At 46.1% G+C, this 18015-nt stretch overlaps 7 protein-coding genes across 8 annotated transcripts in view; 4 read left to right on the top strand and 3 right to left on the bottom strand.

The window, feature by feature from the left end:
• The window catches only part of LOC6729511 (titin homolog), a 38454-nt gene extending 36661 nt beyond the window's left edge, over positions 1 to 1793 (top strand). For both annotated transcript variants that reach the window (XM_044923170.1, XM_016177490.3), the window contains one exon: positions 48 to 1793. In XM_044923170.1, coding sequence (XP_044779105.1) covers positions 48 to 150 — 103 coding nt within the window. In that variant the 3' untranslated portion in view covers positions 151 to 1793. The remainder of the gene's footprint in view (positions 1 to 47) is intronic.
• Positions 1794 to 2033: 240 nt separating this feature from the next.
• On the top strand, positions 2034 to 3273 carry LOC6729513 (beta-1,4-galactosyltransferase 7). The gene is made up of 3 exons (XM_016177492.3): positions 2034 to 2257; positions 2319 to 2940; positions 3005 to 3273. The coding sequence occupies exons 1-3, from the start codon at positions 2161 to 2163 to the stop codon at positions 3252 to 3254; spliced, it is 969 nt and encodes a 322-aa protein (XP_016036186.1). The 5' UTR covers positions 2034 to 2160; the 3' UTR covers positions 3255 to 3273.
• On the bottom strand, positions 3259 to 4112 carry LOC6729514 (ER membrane protein complex subunit 6). The gene is made up of 3 exons (XM_016174745.3): positions 3971 to 4112; positions 3585 to 3890; positions 3259 to 3528 (listed from the first exon to the last, which is right to left on the bottom strand). The coding sequence occupies exons 2-3, from the start codon at positions 3715 to 3717 to the stop codon at positions 3320 to 3322; spliced, it is 342 nt and encodes a 113-aa protein (XP_016036187.1). The 5' UTR covers positions 3718 to 3890; positions 3971 to 4112; the 3' UTR covers positions 3259 to 3319.
• A 79-nt stretch (positions 4113 to 4191) lies between these two features.
• On the top strand, positions 4192 to 8113 carry LOC6729515 (nuclear hormone receptor HR96). The gene is made up of 6 exons (XM_016177493.3): positions 4192 to 5015; positions 5084 to 5140; positions 5206 to 6026; positions 7072 to 7281; positions 7353 to 7565; positions 7625 to 8113. The coding sequence occupies exons 1-6, from the start codon at positions 4349 to 4351 to the stop codon at positions 7823 to 7825; spliced, it is 2169 nt and encodes a 722-aa protein (XP_016036188.1). The 5' UTR covers positions 4192 to 4348; the 3' UTR covers positions 7826 to 8113.
• A 147-nt stretch (positions 8114 to 8260) lies between these two features.
• On the bottom strand, positions 8261 to 12355 carry LOC6729516 (telomerase-binding protein EST1A). The gene is made up of 10 exons (XM_016174744.2): positions 11961 to 12355; positions 11528 to 11898; positions 11012 to 11461; positions 10572 to 10951; positions 10366 to 10508; positions 10174 to 10309; positions 10023 to 10118; positions 9170 to 9967; positions 8801 to 8937; positions 8261 to 8740 (listed from the first exon to the last, which is right to left on the bottom strand). Exons 1-10 carry the CDS (start codon positions 12151 to 12153, stop codon positions 8598 to 8600), a joined length of 2847 nt encoding a protein of 948 aa, XP_016036189.1. The 5' UTR covers positions 12154 to 12355; the 3' UTR covers positions 8261 to 8597.
• Positions 12356 to 12936: 581 nt separating this feature from the next.
• Positions 12937 to 17938, bottom strand: LOC6729517 (YTH domain-containing family protein). The gene is made up of 10 exons (XM_016174743.3): positions 17752 to 17938; positions 17654 to 17687; positions 17462 to 17483; positions 17230 to 17325; positions 17019 to 17126; positions 15417 to 15511; positions 15189 to 15332; positions 14463 to 15127; positions 13484 to 14396; positions 12937 to 13415 (listed from the first exon to the last, which is right to left on the bottom strand). The coding sequence occupies exons 2-10, from the start codon at positions 17669 to 17671 to the stop codon at positions 13374 to 13376; spliced, it is 2103 nt and encodes a 700-aa protein (XP_016036190.1). The 5' UTR covers positions 17672 to 17687; positions 17752 to 17938; the 3' UTR covers positions 12937 to 13373.
• LOC6729518 (purine nucleoside phosphorylase) lies at positions 15623 to 16960 on the top strand. Its single transcript, XM_016177494.3, has 2 exons — positions 15623 to 16615; positions 16680 to 16960. The coding sequence occupies exons 1-2, from the start codon at positions 15779 to 15781 to the stop codon at positions 16713 to 16715; spliced, it is 873 nt and encodes a 290-aa protein (XP_016036191.1). The 5' UTR covers positions 15623 to 15778; the 3' UTR covers positions 16716 to 16960.
• Positions 17939 to 18015: the final 77 nt, after the last annotated feature.

The raw sequence follows: 18015 nt of genomic DNA on the forward strand, positions 1-18015 counted from the left end.
TATTTGGTATATTCCTATGACTAACCTGCATCTTGTTTCAATTTCAGTTGCGGTGGAGACGGCAAGATGAAGTGCGATCCCCAGCAGTGCGTTCCCGAACCCACCATGCAGCAGGTGATGGCCGCCGTGGCGTCGGGACGCAAGAGATGAACCACCAGCCATGCTCACTAAATATAATTTAACTAATTCTTAAGCACTGCAGACAACAATCACGAACCGACGAACCAACCAGCCCAGATAGCACCACTCGCCAACTAGCAGCAATAGCAATAGCAATAGAAATCATAGAGCCAGGAAACCGGAAACAGAACCAGAACAGAACCATAACTCTTGAAACCGGAAATCCGAAACAGGAAGTCCGGAAAAGCCAATAGCAATAGCAATAGTGTAACCGGACCAGATGCAATAGTGTTAATTTTGGGTTTGCCGACACACGCACTCTATCAATTGGATTACGCCCACTTGTTTCGGATTAGGTTACGGTGACGAAGCAACCAGTGATATTGTACTGTATACATAGTATAGGTGCAATTAATTTAGACGCGCTCACTTAAATCGATTACTTATTTGTATTTGTATGTGTACTAGTATTTTGGGCTTGTGACCCTAGTGACAGGACATATAGCCACCACAGCAGCCGACGTAGCGCGTGCCTTGTAAGGTCGTTCATTGTGCCCGCCGCCATACAATCGCTTTCAGGAGACTCTCAGCACCCCACACCACACTACACCACAGATAGGTAGAGCGAAGATATTCCGGACACGGATCGCAATCAATGGCGTTACGAAGCCACGGCATTCGGCCGCCGGGAGGGATTCTATACTTGCCCCCTCCGGCGGCTCACTCTTCTCCAATGCGCTTTTATAGTATTTTAGTCACCTTATTTTAAACATTATTATTTTTGTGTATAATTGTTGCTTCTAGTCTTCTTTTGTTGCAAGAGCAACGGAATCCGCCTGTAACACGCGCACAACCCGATCGATCGGTCGATCGTATCATATTACATCAGATCAGATTAGTCTAGATTAGATTAGATCGTATCAGATCGGATCGGATCGGACCAGTTGAATCAAATTGAGTTGAGTTGAGTTGAAAAACTGTATCTTCTATGAACTATTCCAAGCTTTTATACTTTTATATACAAGATACGTGTAGAGTGGAGAAACGAACGAACTAGTTTTTATAGCAATTTTACAAAACGAACGCACGAATTGCATAGTTTTAACGGATTGAATTTGTACTTCGCCCTAGTGCACCTGCACTGGCACCCGTGTCAGGTGCACATGAGGTGGCCAAACCGTAGTCTACATAGAATTTTTAGATCAACTGAAACTGAAACGGAAACGGAAACCGATTACGGAACCGGAAACACACTGTCGGCCATCGCTACTGCTCGACTGACTGAAAATCGCACCGATCGCAGAGAGGAGCTATCTTTGTAAACTACTTTTTTTAACTACCAGCTGCCGCGCTGGTCATTATTTTATTGGTCGTAGAATAGAACGAAACGAATGGATCTTCAGTCACTTGAGCCTTAGCAATGCGCCGAAATCTTCAAGCGTTTGAATCGCGCTGAATGAATACGAACATCAATTAGTTTTATATAATCTCTAACTATAGTTGTAGCCCTAAGTATTTAATTTTAAAAATAAATAAATAAATTTTAATTTAGATCTTATTTATTTGATATGTCTTTTAAGAACAGCTCTTGTGTTTCCATACCTTATCATAATTTATATGCAGCTATTCTTTGTAATCTAATAAATAAATACAACGCTTTTTATTGAAATGTATATCTGGGGAGTGTTTTGCAATTCATTTCGGATATCTTTTATACAGGTGAGGAGGTTTTAATGGCTTCCTTCACAGAACCAATGGTTTGATTAAATAAAAATTAGGCCCCAAATTAAAGTAATATATGTGTTTAAACATCCATTTACAGTTAAGTTGAAATTTTGAAAAGTCGTTATAGCTCACCTTTTTAAGCGGGAAATTCGATGTCTTTCAATCGAACAATCGAATATATTTCTACGTTGTGGTATTTTTAAACGGTTCAGCAGCGGGCACACTTCCAACCGGCAGCTAAAAAGTTTATAATATTTTCCGCCTATGGCCCGACTTCGTTCAAACCACTGGACTTTGGTATAAAAGCGGCTCCAAATGGTGAATATATCCACCATAAACTGGGTCTTTGTCTGCGGCCTGTCCTTCTGCCTGGGCGGGATTGCGGTGCTCAGTCTCATGCCATTGGGATCAGGTGCGTCTGCGAAACATGAACGCTTGCTATAAATACTGATCCGGAACCGCTCTTTTAATAGACTGCGTGTGCCCGCTGTCCAATCCGCTGGCCAAGTTTGCCGGTGCAGGAGAAGGAGTAACCGTGATAAAGAAAGAGGCAGCGGATGAGAAGCAGCCACAGCCACATGACCACGGCGCGTCCGCACACAAGATGGCACTGCTGGTGCCGTTCCGGGACCGATTTGAGGAACTCCTTCAGTTTGTGCCGCACATGACCGCCTTTTTGAAGCGGCAGGACGTGGCGCACCACATCTTTGTGCTGAACCAAGTGGACAGGTTCCGCTTCAATCGCGCCTCTCTCATCAACGTGGGTTTCCAGTTTGCCAGCGATGTGTACGATTACATTGCCATGCACGACGTGGACTTGCTGCCCTTGAATGACAATCTGCACTATGAGTATCCCAGTAGTTTGGGACCACTGCACATCGCCGGACCGAAGCTGCATCCCAAATACCACTATGATAACTTCGTCGGAGGAATCTTGCTGGTGCGACGCGAGCACTTTAAGCAGATGAACGGCATGTCGAATCAGTACTGGGGCTGGGGATTGGAGGACGACGAGTTCTTCGTGCGAATCAGAGATGCAGGATTGCAGGTGACGCGGCCGCAGAACATTAAGACTGGCACTAATGATACATTCAGGTGAGACCAGTGCACCGGAGTCCGCAACTCGACGCGACTAATGATTTTTGTCATTCAACCTCAGCCATATTCACAACCGCCATCATCGTAAGCGGGACACCCAGAAGTGCTTCAACCAGAAGGAGATGACCCGCAAGCGGGACCACAAAACGGGCCTGGACAACGTGAAGTACAAAATACTCAAGGTGCATGAGATGCTCATTGACCAGGTGCCGGTGACCATCCTCAACATTTTGCTCGATTGTGATGTAAATAAAACGCCTTGGTGCGACTGCTCCGGAACGGCAGCGGCTGCATCGGCGGTACAAACCTGATGGGTTGTGTTAAACCAAAGATCCTATGTTTATTTCGCTATTAATGTGTTTGATTTGTAAATGCGCTAATACACGTGCACCATGCCATAGAGGAATGTCCAGAAGAGCACGTAGGTGCAAAGGCCGCCCATGAACTGATTGGTCAGCAGATTTCTGCGGTTAATGAAGAACTTGCGCCACTGGGTGCCCGATTTCCCGAGCACCAGAATCCAGAGCACGAACACGGACAGGAAGTAGAAGAGGAATCCCAGCGTACCACTCAGGCCCAAAATACCTGCGAATTGGTGGGACATTAACTAAGTTGGTTCTGCATTAATTGGAGCCAATTACCCGCAGCGCAGCCCGAGATGGCGGCCATCGATGTGCGGCAGTACTCCACGGCGGAAATGTTGTTCCGGATGGCACTCTCGCTGTAGGCGATGATTTCGCCAGTCTTGGACTGTGTGGTCTTCACTCGATTCATTTTATTTGATTAAATTCTACTTTAATTTCTAGCAAAAATCTCCCCGGCTGTGAAATTCGATTGTATGTCGATTGCGTTATCGATTGGTGCCGATAACTATGCACTGGGAAAATTCACTAGCGATTTTTTCAGTATAAATATTCTTTGTGAGTTTTCCGAGATAAACTGATGAGCTGCATAACGTTCAAGAATGAAGTTTAATACAATATGAAATAGATTTGTATAATTTGCTTCATTGGATATTTATTCTCACCGCTCTGTGCATCGATGGCCACACAATGGCTCACAATTGCGTTTGCCATTCGCCCGGGCACGTAGATTGTTGTTATTGGGATTGGGCTGGAGCGCTCGGACGGACAGTAATTCATTAAAATATGTGGTGATAACGCGAGCTGCCGAATCTGCGTACAATTCGTGCGTTTGACGTTTGACGTACTAACTGCTATGCTGTCGCGCGGACAGTTGTTCTGATACGCGGAGTTCCTGCCCCACCACACACGACCACCTCCATCAAAACCAGCCACCCACCCAGCGCCTCCTCCACCGCCAGCAGCTGCTCCACCGCACCACCAGGAGAGGGGCAATTAAAAAATCAATCAGAGGGCCCTAATTGAAAGCTGCCACCGTCGAAATGTCGCCGCCAAAGAACTGCGCGGTGTGCGGGGACAAGGCGCTGGGCTACAACTTCAATGCGGTCACCTGCGAGAGCTGCAAGGCGTTCTTTCGCCGGAACGCGCTGGCCAAGAAGCAGTTCACCTGCCCCTTCAACCAGAACTGCGACATCACTGTGGTCACCCGGCGATTCTGCCAGAAATGTCGCCTGCGCAAGTGCCTGGACATCGGGATGAAGAGTGAGAACATTATGTCCGAGGAGGACAAGCTGATCAAGCGGCGCAAGATCGAGACCAATCGGGCCAAGCGACGCCTCATGGAGAACGGCACGGATGCATGCGACGCCGATGGCGTCGAGGAAAGGGATCACAAAGCGCCGGCGGACAGCAGCAGCAGCAACCTTGACCACTACTCGGGGTCACAGGACTCACAGAGTTGCGGCTCGGCGGACAGCGGTGCCAATGGGTGCTCCGGCAGACAGGCCAGTTCGCCGGGCACACAGGTCAATCCGCTGCAGATGACCGCCGAGAAGATAGTCGACCAGATCGTATCCGACCCGGATCGGGCCTCGCAGGCCATCAACCGGCTGATGCGAACGCAAAAAGAGGCTATTTCGGTAATGGAGAAGGTAATCAGCTCACAAAAGGACGCCTTGAGGCTGGTGTCGCATTTGATCGACTATCCAGGTGGGTGCAGACAAGATTTCATCGTTTAGCCTTCTCCGCTGACCTATGAACTACTTGAATCTTTACAGGCGACGCCCTCAAGATCATTTCAAAGTTTATGAACTCGCCCTTTAACGCGCTGACAGGTTAGAGTTTTAAGATTTGTGGTTTTAAACTTAATTTTACATTCGTTGTTATTTTAAATACACAGTATTCACCAAATTCATGAGCTCACCCACGGACGGCGTTGAAATTATCTCAAAGATAGTTGATTCGCCCGCGGACGTGGTGGAGTTCATGCAGAACTTGATGCACTCGCCGGAGGACGCCATCGATATAATGAACAAGTTCATGAATACCCCAGCGGAGGCGTTGCGCATCCTTAACCGAATCCTAAGCGGCGGCGGTACGAACGCAGCCCAGCAGACAGCAGATCGCAAGCCATTGCTGGACAAGGAGCCGGCGGTGAAGCCTCCAGCGCCGGCGGAGCGAGCTGATACTGTCATTCAAAGCATGCTGGGTAACAGTCCGCCAATTTCGCCACATGATGCTGCCGGGGATCTGCAGTACCAATCGCCCGTCGGGGAGCAGCCCAGTACATCGAGTAGCCACCCCTTGCCTTACATAGCCAACTCGCCGGACTTCGATCTGAAGACCTTCATGCAGACCAACTACAACGATGAGCCCAGTCTGGACAGCGATTTTAGCATTAACTCAATCGAATCGGTGCTATCCGAGGTGATCCGCATTGAGTACCAGGCCTTCAATAGCATACAGCAAGCGGCATCGCGCGTCAAGGAGGAGATGTCCTACGGCACTCAGTCCACGTACGGTGGATGCAATTCGGCTTCAAACAATAGCCAGCCGCACCTGCAGCAGCCCATCTGCGCCCCATCCACCCAGCAGTTGGATCGCGAGCTGAACGAGGCGGAGCAAATGAAGCTGCGGGAGCTGCGACTGGCCAGCGAGGCTCTCTATGATCCCGTGGACGAGGACCTCAGCGCCCTGATGATGGGCGATGATCGCATTAAGGTAACCAACAGCCCACGGTATTAGCCTATCGGTCTTCCTACATTTATAGCTCCAACACCACGGCTTATCTAATCAGAGTGTGCGAGCGGCGATATATGTACACACGGCACCTGGCACTTTTTAGCCATTCGGTGATTCAGTGCGTCTCTCGATGTTGGCCTATGGGCCGTATCTTCGCCAGCCCGTTTCTGGGGTCCCAGCAATGCTCGCCCACCAAATGTAAACACACTTTTTAATGGGGTGGCTCCGATTTTTGATTTCCACAGAGCTTTGATGGAGCAAAGAAAACTGATCGAAGCCGATAAGCTATTTTCCCCCAGAGGGTTAAAGAATTTCAAGTCATGCGACTGGGTCTAGTTAAGATCTACTTTGCGAGCAAGTGCTTTTATATGTATATTTGATTATGAAAATTGGCCTTAAACTAAGACCTTAAACCAAACAAAGTTTTCATACTTCTTGCTGAGTATTTAAACAAATATGGCTATTCCCGGAACAAATCGGGCACTCATTTATATCTTTAGCTTAATCTTTTTTTTTAAACATGTGTCAACACCTTCGATCGACCTCTAGTTCCCCTGGAAAATGATTTCGAATTATCCAATAATGATTCATCAGCTCCACGAACTGTTGTCCCATTAATCGAGCCACCCTAGCTTTCATGCAATCAGAACGTCTGGTCTGCCAAGAACGAGCAGACAGTGGCTTTATCAGCCTCTGGGCGTGCCAATTGTGACATTATCAACCATTATCAAGACCGCCAGCAGGCGCTCATGAGTCTCCAGCCAGCAGTCGATTTGGGCGTTTATTGTCGCTTAGACTGTTTACCGATTTTGCCTCATCGCAATTAGCACATTTCAGTATTGTTAATTAGGAAAAACGATACAATTTTGACGAAATATATGGAGCAGCCAGGTGTTGGGCGCTATGATAAGCAGTGCTCCGCCATTCGATTGAGTCACCTTCCAGGGAGAAGCCTTTACGATTATGGCGATAATAATGGCCACCTGTGCGTTCTTTTCCATTTTGTTTGTTTTGTCAACCACAGCCCGACGACACTCGCCACAACCCAAAGCTATTGCAGCTGATCAATCTGACGGCGGTGGCCATCAAGCGGCTTATCAAAATGGCCAAGAAGATTACAGCATTCCGTGACATGTGCCAGGAGGACCAGGTGGCCCTACTAAAGGGTGGCTGCACAGAAATGATGATAATGCGCTCCGTCATGATTTACGACGACGATCGCGCCGCCTGGAAGGTACGTAGCCTTAATTAAATAACTAAATATTCTTTTACACTTATATGATATTATACAATGTGCTCCTACAGGTACCCCATACCAAAGAGAACATGGGCAACATACGCACTGACCTGCTCAAGTTTGCCGAAGGCAATATCTACGAGGAGCACCAGAAGTTCATCACAACGTTTGACGAGAAGTGGCGCATGGACGAGAACATAATCCTGATCATGTGCGCCATTGTCCTTTTTACCTCGGCTCGATCGCGAGTGATACACAAAGACGTGATTAGATTGGAACAGGTGAGTTAGCACTTGATACCTTCAGACTGCAGGCCTACTAACTTTCTCGCATTCGATAGAATTCCTACTATTATCTTCTGCGAAGATATCTGGAGAGTGTTTATTCTGGCTGTGAGGCGAGAAACGCGTTTATCAAGCTAATCCAAAAGATTTCAGATGTGGAGCGTCTGAACAAGTTCATAATTAATGTCTATTTGAATGTTAACCCATCCCAGGTGGAGCCCTTGCTGCGTGAAATATTCGATTTGAAAAATCACTAGACAACCGATGCGTGTCGGGCATTTAATGCCCATGGCCACGCCGATGCCCAATGATGAATGGTCAACAAGCTGTAGTTGTTGTTGTTGTTGATGTCTGTTTTATCTTGTCGCTTGTAATGTTAGATTTTAATCGAATGTGATTGTTAGATTTGCATATACTGCATAGATTTTATATTTCTACATCAAAGAGAGCATATTTAGGATACCAAGTGCAAAGCAACACAATCTATATGTAATGTACACCGTTTACCTAGTTTCAAATAAACTAAACGATAATGCAATAACTAATTTGAAAGCGTGGGTTCTGTGGAAAAACGAAAAAAAGGCGAAAAAATAAACAGACTTTGAACGAGTGGTAATAAAATGTCTCATATTTTCTATTTGAATGGATCTATCAATTTCGAAACCTCCAGGACAAATTACACAAACGAGCGATTTTGAACAACAATCCAAAATGATTTTATTCCGAAAGTCACAAAATGAAAATTTGAAGTAGGAAAAAACAAAGAAGATGCGCTTCGTCAAAGCATCAACCCGGGGAAACCACAGCATCCGCGCCTGTGTACCCGCGACCAGTCCTCAGAAATCCACGTCGTGTACGTATCCGTATCCGCAGCCAGCGTATATGTCCGCATCTGCCGACCCCGTCTTACATAGTCATTTATGTATAATGTAGGTAATATAATAGCTCGAGCTCGCTCCGCACCACCACTGTGCGTTGTGCAAGTCCATTTCAATTGTTATCTGGTCCACTCGCCGCGCAAATCGGCTTTCAGGTTGATTCGCGGCAATCCTTGGCCCATTGCAGGAACTCATCCAACGCGCTGACGGCCAAGTTGCGAGAAAGAGCCTTCACACGCAGATTACGATCGGTGGTAATGAGCACCAATTCCGTTTGAATGAAACACTTGCCATCTGCGAAAGAGTTTTAGTTAGAAATGCTATGAGGAAGGAAACTTAACGCAATCAGCTAACCTGTGCATTGTTCGGATTTTGCCGTTTTCGAGACAGCCATTGCCGTTGCCAGAATCTTGTCGTCATTGGACAGATACTCCTCCTCAACTAGGGCAAACACCGAAGCATTGACAAACGAGCCCTTTGTGGTAGCACATCTAGAAAAGAAATCGATAAGATTGATCAGCATGAAAAGCTTCCTGAACGACTATTCCTACTGATTTAAAAATATAATTTCAATACATTATCAGGAAACGTTTTTTCTATCTCAATAGCAACCAACAAACTAGACAGAATTAGAAATAGCTAATCGCTAGTAAACCCATTATCAGATATCAGTAATAAAGGAACTATTAGCTGACGCGCGAAATATAATTAACAATAGCTTACTTCACATTGCCTTTGGCCGACTTGATGAACTCTAGCGACTTTTTGGCCCGCGACGACACCTCGTCAAAATGGTGGATGCGCTGCGTCTGCTTCGAACTGCGGTACGAGTCCAACTTAACGCCCTTGGATAGCCCATCCAGTTCCTTAACCACTGTCAGTGGTATAATAAGTGTGTAGCGTTTAAACTCCGTGGACAGTTTTTCAAAGTCTTCAAGGCAGTCGATAAAGCAGTTGGTATCCGGCAGAAGATAGCGCGGTCGCACCTCGATGTATATTTTCGTGTCCACGAACTTGAGAATGTCCTCCAGCCTGCTGGTGCATATCTGCTTAACCCTAGCCTTGGCCTCAAGCTCTTTCTTCAGCTTGCACAGCTCGGAAACATCGGAGTCAGTTGCACGACACAACAATTCCTCAACGGCTTTACACTGAATCTTTGATACGTTCGCCGCAAGACCACAACTTTCAGCATCAAAGCTTTCCAATGCGTTTTTCATCGCTGCGTTTAAGTGCTCGACTGTGAAGCTCGATTCCAACGGCTGCTGTAGAGCCTCTTGGTGCTGGACGTAGTATTCCTGGAACTGACCGATCCTACGAACACGTTCGAAAAACTGAAGACGTTCGGATCCTCGTTTGAGATAGTCCGTGCTCAGCGTTTCACGACCCAACGGAGTGAAACCGCTAAGAGCCACATCCTCATCCAACAGTATTTCGTTTTTCTCAATTTTGTGCTTTCCCATTAAGCATTCAATGTAGTCAAAAAGGATAGTTAGCTCAGCCCAGCAATCGATGAAAGAGTGTCTGCAATATTGGAGTTTATGAAAAACTGATCCAAGGCATTAAATTAAATACATACTCTTCCGATCTGACGGGTTCCCACACGTCCAAACTGATGCTCAACCAATGTACATAAACATTTACGAACTGAAGGTATGTGTTCACAGTCGTAAAGCTGAAATGAATGATTAATTAGCAAAGATAAATAAACAAGGGTCATTTTAGCTTACTCTTCTTCTGGAAGACACTGGACATTTGTGGAATCCTCTACAAAACCAGCCAGCAGCTGGTTCGTTTTCTTCATCATGAGTCCAAAGAATGAGTTGGCAAAATTGAAGCTGTGATAACGCATCTCGCGGCGTGACGCTATACAATAATAGAAAGCATTAAGTTTTACCACGATTAGGCGTTATCATTCATACTTTTGCGTTTGTTGTGCTCGACGACGAACAAGTTGAGTGCCACTATTTTCAGCAGTTTGGAGCGTGACAACAGGTTTTTGTGCCTAAGAGCGACGCCTATTTGGATTTGCAGTTTCCTTAGCAGCGGGTACAACGAGTCCACACTGTAATCGATTCGAAAGTTAAGTAACCCATCGGTTTTCAACTTTCACTTTAAATATACTCACTCTGTGCCGGTGTAGAGTTTGCCTAATAAGTACAGATAGAGGGACACAATGCGAGGCAGAATCTCCTCCGGCGGCATCTCCTCGTAACGATTGACCTCTGCAATAGTGGCCTTGTTGCCCTTCGTCTTGTTGCCCTTGTCATCGGTGCGATGTAGGCGTCTGATCCCATCCGGATAGATCCATACCTCCTTGCGCATCTGCTTCGACTTTTGATTCTTCGATCCAGCTGCATAGTGCATGGGAGATTGCTTCATCTCGGTCTCCTCGTACTTGCGCCTAATCTCATCGAATAAATCCAACAGGCTTTCCTTGGCAGATTGGATGGAGTTCGAAGTCAACAAGCTACGGACATAGTAATAAACTGCATCGAAGCGCTTGTGCTTAAGGGGATATATAAAGATTATAACCACAATCAAGAATTCTTTGTAGTTTTTTCTTACGTGATAAATGGATATGACCGCCAGCTGGTTGAAAGGTGCCCCGTTGCCAGGTACCAGCTCCTGCGCCCGCTGATAGTACCTGGCCGCCTCCACGTAATCTGTGGCCTTGACATGGTTAACCCGGTAGCGCGACAGATCGCCCAGACAGATGAGCAGTCTCTGGGCCACCACCTTAAGTGCGCTGTCGCGACGCGACGATTCCACGCACTTGGCCATCAGCTTCTCGTAGAGCATGCGGTAAAACTTGGTGGCCTGTTCGATCAAAAGGAGCGTATGTGTGTGCGCCTGGTCCGTTTGCTGGCCCTTCAGGTAACACCGCACATTATAGAAGAGAAGTTTCCAAAAGAAGACATCAACCTTGTGCTCGCACACGAATTTAAGTTGCTCCAGAAGAAGTTGCTTGAACGCGTCCTGCAGCTGGTCGTGAATGTAGCAGAAGTTCTTCCAGTTCTGGGCGAGATTACATGATGTTTGTTTAGTGGCGGTGGCTTTTGTTGCCCAGCTATATATACTTACTATCAGTATGAGATTCCTCTGATTGAGGACCATGAGCTGATCGTATAGATGGACTATATTCTTGGCATGGGGCAGACCCAACAGCGGTTCAAACCAATCCGGATGCTCGGTGGTCAAGCGCGTGCGCGTCACTGGCGACTGCGTAGCGTGCTCCTTGTCCTTGCGACCCCTGCGCCGAGCACTGTTTCCGCTATTGTTCTTGCCCTGACCCTGTCCGTTCCTGTTACCCTCGCACGCCACCGAGGTGGACACGCGCAGGATGCCTGGAATCCCGCCCTCCCGCGCCATTTTCCCGCTGGTATCCAAAACGGGTTGCTTTGCCTGGACATCGGGTTTGCCTCCTCCTGTGCTCGCATTGCTCAGGATTTCGACTGTGGCGAAATCGAGAGATGTTATTGACGAACCTATTGTGATGCGTCATGCAAACACTCACCTGGCCTTGAAGCATTCGCTGTCGTAGCCACGGGCTCCGCATTCTCAGCGTTTTCCGTCTCCAACGCCTTTGTTGTTGTTGCCGCTGCTGATGCGTGGCTGCAGCTGGCCGCGATTTTGTTCTGCAGGCGTTTCGGCAGCGTCCCAATTATCAGCGATATATCATTTTGTTCTCGCGTTCCCTTTCGACTCATATTTTAAACGATGCTTTTGCTGTTGCATTTATCCCTTTCTTGGAAGTTTGTCAAATGTGTAGAGTGTAAATTACGCCTCGAAAAATCTTTAGATCACCAGTGTGGCCGTTGGCCAAGGCGGATGAGTGTGACCAAACCGCTAACAATGCTGTTTGAACTGCTGACAATCGCATTTTCTTAGCGCCAGATTTGAATGCCAAATGTTTTTGAACGTTTGCATTAGAATTGATTTTTTTTGACCGGAATGCTTGATTTTTAAACATGTAGAAATATATATAGAGATAATCGATCTGCTATTCTAATTTAGCGACAAAACAAAGCCATTTCCCAAGATGAAATGGAATTCTAAAGGTACATTTAAACATGGAAAATTCTTCATTTTCATTTTGACCTCAGAACTGTACTTACCCATTTCATTTGTCGCAGATCCCAAAACCAAGATCCCTTGTTTCTGCCTCTCATTTAATTTCAAACTAAAAATGATAGCTCTTTAATCAGAAAAGTCGTTGCAGTTTGAGTATGAGTTCGCTTTATGTTTGCATGTTTTGTTGGGTTTAATTTTGTTACGTACATGACTTCGTTTATTATACTGTTTCAGTCTTCCACTAACGTATAATTATTGGATAGCGCTGTGAAAGTAATAATATGCGGCCCATATTGCTTTACGTGTAAGTATTATTTAGAAAATACTATTTTAAGCTGGTTGGAAAGGTAAGTTTTCGATCAATCTCTTACAAATAGCGCATTTATGTGTCGAGAGATGTTGGTAGATTAGTCAATGAGTAATTGATGGATTGGTTACTTTAATTATATTATACATACATAAGTCGTGTACACTTTAGATTCAAATAAGTTGTATAAATTGTTACAGTGCAACTACAAGGAATGGCTGAAGCAGACTCCTTGGTGTTTATAAATGTTGTATATATATCGGCAAAATCGATCATTAATTTTTTATGAACTGTTCAATGTGAGCGTCAATAGATTTATATAAATATTGTAATAAATAATTACGTAAAAATGTTATCATACTTTAATCGTTAATCCTAGATCCCACATGTTCGTTTTATATGCTCGCCATGAATCGGGATTTTATCTTGTACACGCAATGGTTAAAAAATCTAAAAATTATAATTTAACGTCTCTAAGCAATTCAACGGATTGTGGGAGTCCATTCAATATCATTTAAAAAAGAATTCTACCGCAGCAGCTCAGTAAATTTATGAATATTCATTGCTTCGCATTTTATCCTTGTCCGTGTCCTGCAAGCAAACAAATTCGATTTCAATAATTAGTTAATTGTTAAATCAATAGATGCGATTGAACCCACCTTAAAGCGCACGCCGATTTTAATTTGTTCAGTACTAAAATCACGATCTCGGGTTTTTAACCTGGCCTTGTTCGTATTATTGTGTTGATATTCATTTTTTCGGTTATTGGACCCGTAGTGGGATCCAAAGTCATTTTCTCTGTCAAAGTCCTGCCCATCGCGGTCCTTGAACTGATAGTCGCTGCTTGATTTATGGATGTCGAAGCCTCGACGATACTCGCTGTAATTGTTGTGTGATCCGCCACTGCCGGCGCCGCCCCTATGGCCTGGATTACGGAAACCAGCTCCTCCTCCAGAATTGAAGTGCTTTTGTGACATACCGCCGCGTCCGTCGCGATCCCTGTCCTTGTCGTCCGCCTGGCGATTGAAGCTGCGGGCGAGTGGGGCTGGCGCGTGGTTGTTGCCATCGGGCCCATGCATTGGCGGACGCTTCGAGGAGACCTCTTCCTCCTGCTTCTTTTCGTAGTGGAAGAAGTCATCGAATATGGACGTTGAATGGTTGTACGAGTGCAAAATCTGCAGCACCTCGATGCCTTTGTCGTTGGGCACTTCCTGGGTGTCCCTCGAGTTCGTCACCGACTTATTCTCATTGTTCTCCAGTCGAATGTGACGCAGCATTCCGTTAGGCACATCTTTGACATATATCCATTTCACTTTGAACTTGCCCCTCCACTTGTCCTGCGACCAGACGCTCGACGTTGAGTTGTAGTCGACCGGCGTCATCATTTGTGCCATGCCGCAGAAATGGCCAGATCCATTCACAGAGAAGAACAGCATGATGTTGCCGCCCTCTTCGTGTCGCTCCTTGAAGGCATCGTCCAATCTCTTATTGCCGTGATCGGTTGAGCACCAAATCTCATACTTTATACTGCGGTGGATGTCATCTTCGGAATACGATTTGATGACGAAGAATCTGAGAGGATAAAAGTAAGCATCAGTATACAAAAACCACCTTTAAAATCAAATATAGCAAATTTACCTGGCTGATCCGGCTTTTTTCAAGTCCAACGCTTTTGGATTGTAATTGTTTTTGTCTTTTAATTCGTCCAACACGAGTTGGGAATCGACAGGCACCTCTTCGGTTGCAGATGTGGCTTCCACCGGTCGTGATTGGTTCTCGTCGCGGTATTCGAACTTAGAAGCATTCTCAAACTCGCTGCCGCGGAAACTGGAATAGTTGCCCGAGCGCTCCGAGTTCCGGCTTGGATGCGGCCCGCCGTCGTGTCGTCTGGCGTTCGGTGGGCCAAATGGACCGGCATTGGTCGCAGGACGCGGGGCGGCATGGTGGACAGGCTGCTGGGGTCCCAGATTCCGGCGAACTGGTCCCGTGGGCGAAACCTTGGCTCTGCTGAAGTTATTGTTATTTCCCAAGCCCTTGTGCTCGTATTTCAGGAAGTTCTCCGTGTCCTTGTGCACTTTCTCGGCTCGTGCGCCCAACGGCGGTGCCGTGTTGCTCGATATGGAGAAGTCAGAACTCAAATCGGAATAGCCCAAGTCGATCGGCGAGGGTGGAGATGGTACAGGAGGTGGTTTGTTGTTCGGCAAATCCCATACGTTAACATCTAAATTGTGCTTTCCCGGAACCATGGGTGGTGGTGGCATGCCAGGTCCCTTCTTCTTGCTGTTGGAAGTGGTGGACGCTGCCTGTGAACATAGACAGGATATAAGTGGGGTTGCCCGGTGGCCCAAGGAGTCAGATACTCACTCTGGATGTTAGTTTGGCTGGCTGGGAGGCAATCGAGGCCCAGGTTGTCTTCTTGGGAGCGGCGACAACTTCTTGATTTTGTGCTTCATCGCTTGTTCTGTTGTCCAGTTTTGTAGACGGCTGATCGTTTTCATTTCGAAACGACTTAGGGGTTTTACGAAAAGTTAACATTAAACATTTATTCGAAATATGGTTTCAATATAGAAAAAAAATTATGTTTTTAAGTACCTGTGCTGCTGGCTTCCTGGAATTCCAAGGATTTACTTGATGCTCGTCGCGTCGTGTGTTATTGGGAATACTATGTCCGTGTCTTTTATATGAATCTACAAATATCGTAAAGGACTACAGTCAGAACAATCTTCAAGCAAGTTTGATTGCTTAGACAAACATTACATTAATTATTTACATACGCTAAACCTTCACACTTCGAGTTTATGATTTCTTGAAACATCCAAAGAAACTTGCGTTATCTGTGGGTGAAAATGCATTTAAAAAAATTTAAGGAGGCACAGCAACTTGAATAACATTTCGTTTTTGTTTTACTTTCTGGCAAGCAGATTTTACGAAATTTATCCAAATTTACTTTTGCAATGGAGGCGGATTTAGAAGTGCAGAGCGAACTTGAGAAGGACACCATCCCCATCAAAATTGGCATAATTGGAGAGGCCAATCTGGACAAGCCCATCTACTTGGCGGAGCGCATGGAGTATGCAGTATGCACGCCGTTTGGAAAACCATCCGATGTGATCATCGATGGCCAGATAGAAGGCGTCAATGTGTGCCTGCTATCGCGCAATGGCCGCAACCACGACATCATGCCCAGCAACATTAACTACAGGGCGAATGTGTGGGCCATGCGCAAGATGGGCTGCACCCACATCCTGGTGACCAATACGTTCAGTTCGCTGAGGGACACCTTCCAGCCGGGTCACTTGGTGGTGCCCAACGATGTGATAGATTATACATCCAGACGTGCGCAGACCTTCTACGACGGCGCCGTGGGTAGTCCATTGGGCGTCTGTCACGTGCCCATGAATCCCACCTTTTGCGAACGCACCAGGCAGCACCTTCTGAGTGCCGCCGAAGAGCTGGGATTCCCGACGGGATCCAGCGGCACGGTGCTCACACTCGAAGGACCGCGTTACTCCACCGTGGCCGAAAACAATATGTTCCGCAAGTGGGGCGCCGATCTGCTGAGCATGACCCTGTGTCCCGAGGCCATTTTGGCCAAGGAGGCGGGCATTCCATACGCCTCGCTGGGTCTGGTCACCAACATGGAGTGCTGGTGCGCCAAGCAGCCGAACGCAACCACCCACGAAATCATCTACATCTTCAAGAAGCAATCCGAAAACCTCCAGAAGGTCCTGACCACGGCTATTCGGAATATGGCTTCCGAGGATTGGGCCGAGGATATTCTTAAGGCAAAGGTAGCGTTGATTGCAATGCAACTTACATATATATAAAATTGACTCTAAAACCAATTTTCCTTAGATTCTGGTGTGCAGCAACTTTGCTAATAGTAAATGATGGTCGGTCTTGTGAAAGGTATTGTTTTAAAATTATGAAAATATAAATTATATTAGCGTTCGTTTTGGATTGTTCTATGCCATGGCGCAAAGCTACATATCTTGACCTAAGATAGTTATGCTAGATTATAAGCTACAAAGAGCCAAGTGAATCCAATCGGAAGCTAATCGGACTAATCCCGACTTCCCGGTGCACCGACTTATGCATATTCGCAGAGTCGAAAAACCAGTTAGTGAGAACGATTACGCGCCGAGTGCAAGTCAAGTGCTGGGTGGAAAAAAAAAAAAAAACTGCTATACATACCATGGTTGGCGTTCGCCTTTCGGCCCTTGTTCATATTATTCCATGGAGTGTTGCAATTCTCCTTGAAGTTGAACGGCGGATATTGGAATTGCATGGAGTTGTCGTTGCCTGGGTGGGTGGAGGGTGGAAGGTGCGGTGTGGAGGATTCGGAATAGACATGGGTTAGCTGGCTTTTGGGAACCCAACTATTTATTATAGTCGAAGAACTCACCAGAGACTTCATCGTGAGTGGGAGAGGATAGATTTTCGTACGAGGCCTCATCGACTTGCTGACTCCATGGTATGTTGCGCTCCTCGACCGATTTAGCTGCATTGTGGGGCATGGTAAACAGAGAAAATCGCATTAAAACCGCACATTAAGCAAGAAATACGATCGAAAACTCGGCCGTCGAGTAGTTCCTGTCTATGGGAAAACGCTCTGTCTGTGGTGGTAGGTTATATACCTGTGTTTCCTGGTATTTTCATCTGAAACGGAAACGCAACGCAGGTTAATACACTTATCGTATCGTATCGCTTGCCAGCCACTCTATATCCGAACAATAATCGCTGCTTAACAATGGAAAATCTTCCTGCGAAATCCCGACATAAATCGAATCGAGCATATGTACATATGTGTGTATGCAAAATACAATTACCTGATCCACGCCTGACATTTGCTGCACTTTTTGCCTGCAAATAGGAAATGGCTTAGTATGGCGGCGCCGATTCGGTTGGCTGCTCGTAGCTATATTACCCCTTTTTAAAATAAATGATATAAAAACACAAGGCAGGCAGAGTTTGTTGCTTAAAAGTTTTTATAAACTCCGATATATTTTTTTACTTAAAGAACCACATACACTGACACCACACGCACATTAACCAATACACTGACGGGATTCTTAACGCTTCCGAAGCCGTCACTTTTCACGCGAACGGCGTTGCGCAGACAAAGCGATATTAGCAACACTAATTTAACGGCTGTGTGATAAAAATGCGAGCTTGTGGCATATTAAGCTGG

The sequence above is a fragment of the Drosophila simulans genome, chromosome 3R (assembly GCF_016746395.2).
Source record: "Drosophila simulans strain w501 chromosome 3R, Prin_Dsim_3.1, whole genome shotgun sequence".
NCBI classification, from domain to species: domain Eukaryota; kingdom Metazoa; phylum Arthropoda; class Insecta; order Diptera; family Drosophilidae; genus Drosophila; species Drosophila simulans.

Excerpts from the sequence above, each read along its gene's own strand:
- LOC6729518 (XM_016177494.3), top strand. The coding sequence starts at position 15,779 with ATGGAGGCGGATTTAGAAGTGCAGAGCGAACTTGAGAAGGACACCATC. Across the intron at positions 16,616-16,679 it reads AGGATATTCTTAAGGCAAAG|ATTCTGGTGTGCAGCAACTT; the intron begins GTAGCGTTGATT and ends AATTTTCCTTAG.
- LOC6729517 (XM_016174743.3), bottom strand. Across the intron at positions 15,128-15,188 it reads CAGCCAAACTAACATCCAGA|GCAGCGTCCACCACTTCCAA; the intron begins GTGAGTATCTGA and ends CTATGTTCACAG. Across the intron at positions 14,397-14,462 it reads AAAAAAGCCGGATCAGCCAG|ATTCTTCGTCATCAAATCGT; the intron begins GTAAATTTGCTA and ends TTATCCTCTCAG.
- LOC6729514 (XM_016174745.3), bottom strand. The coding sequence starts at position 3,717 with ATGAATCGAGTGAAGACCACACAGTCCAAGACTGGCGAAATCATCGCC. Across the intron at positions 3,529-3,584 it reads CATCTCGGGCTGCGCTGCGG|GTATTTTGGGCCTGAGTGGT; the intron begins GTAATTGGCTCC and ends ACCAATTCGCAG.
- LOC6729516 (XM_016174744.2), bottom strand. The coding sequence starts at position 12,153 with ATGAGTCGAAAGGGAACGCGAGAACAAAATGATATATCGCTGATAATT. Across the intron at positions 11,462-11,527 it reads AGAGGAATCTCATACTGATA|AACTGGAAGAACTTCTGCTA; the intron begins GTAAGTATATAT and ends AATCTCGCCCAG. Across the intron at positions 9,968-10,022 it reads GAACCCGTCAGATCGGAAGA|ACACTCTTTCATCGATTGCT; the intron begins GTATGTATTTAA and ends CCAATATTGCAG.
- LOC6729515 (XM_016177493.3), top strand. The coding sequence starts at position 4,349 with ATGTCGCCGCCAAAGAACTGCGCGGTGTGCGGGGACAAGGCGCTGGGC. Across the intron at positions 5,016-5,083 it reads GCATTTGATCGACTATCCAG|GCGACGCCCTCAAGATCATT; the intron begins GTGGGTGCAGAC and ends GAATCTTTACAG. Across the intron at positions 7,282-7,352 it reads ACGATCGCGCCGCCTGGAAG|GTACCCCATACCAAAGAGAA; the intron begins GTACGTAGCCTT and ends GTGCTCCTACAG.
- LOC6729513 (XM_016177492.3), top strand. The coding sequence starts at position 2,161 with ATGGTGAATATATCCACCATAAACTGGGTCTTTGTCTGCGGCCTGTCC. Across the intron at positions 2,258-2,318 it reads TCTCATGCCATTGGGATCAG|ACTGCGTGTGCCCGCTGTCC; the intron begins GTGCGTCTGCGA and ends CTCTTTTAATAG. Across the intron at positions 2,941-3,004 it reads GGCACTAATGATACATTCAG|CCATATTCACAACCGCCATC; the intron begins GTGAGACCAGTG and ends ATTCAACCTCAG.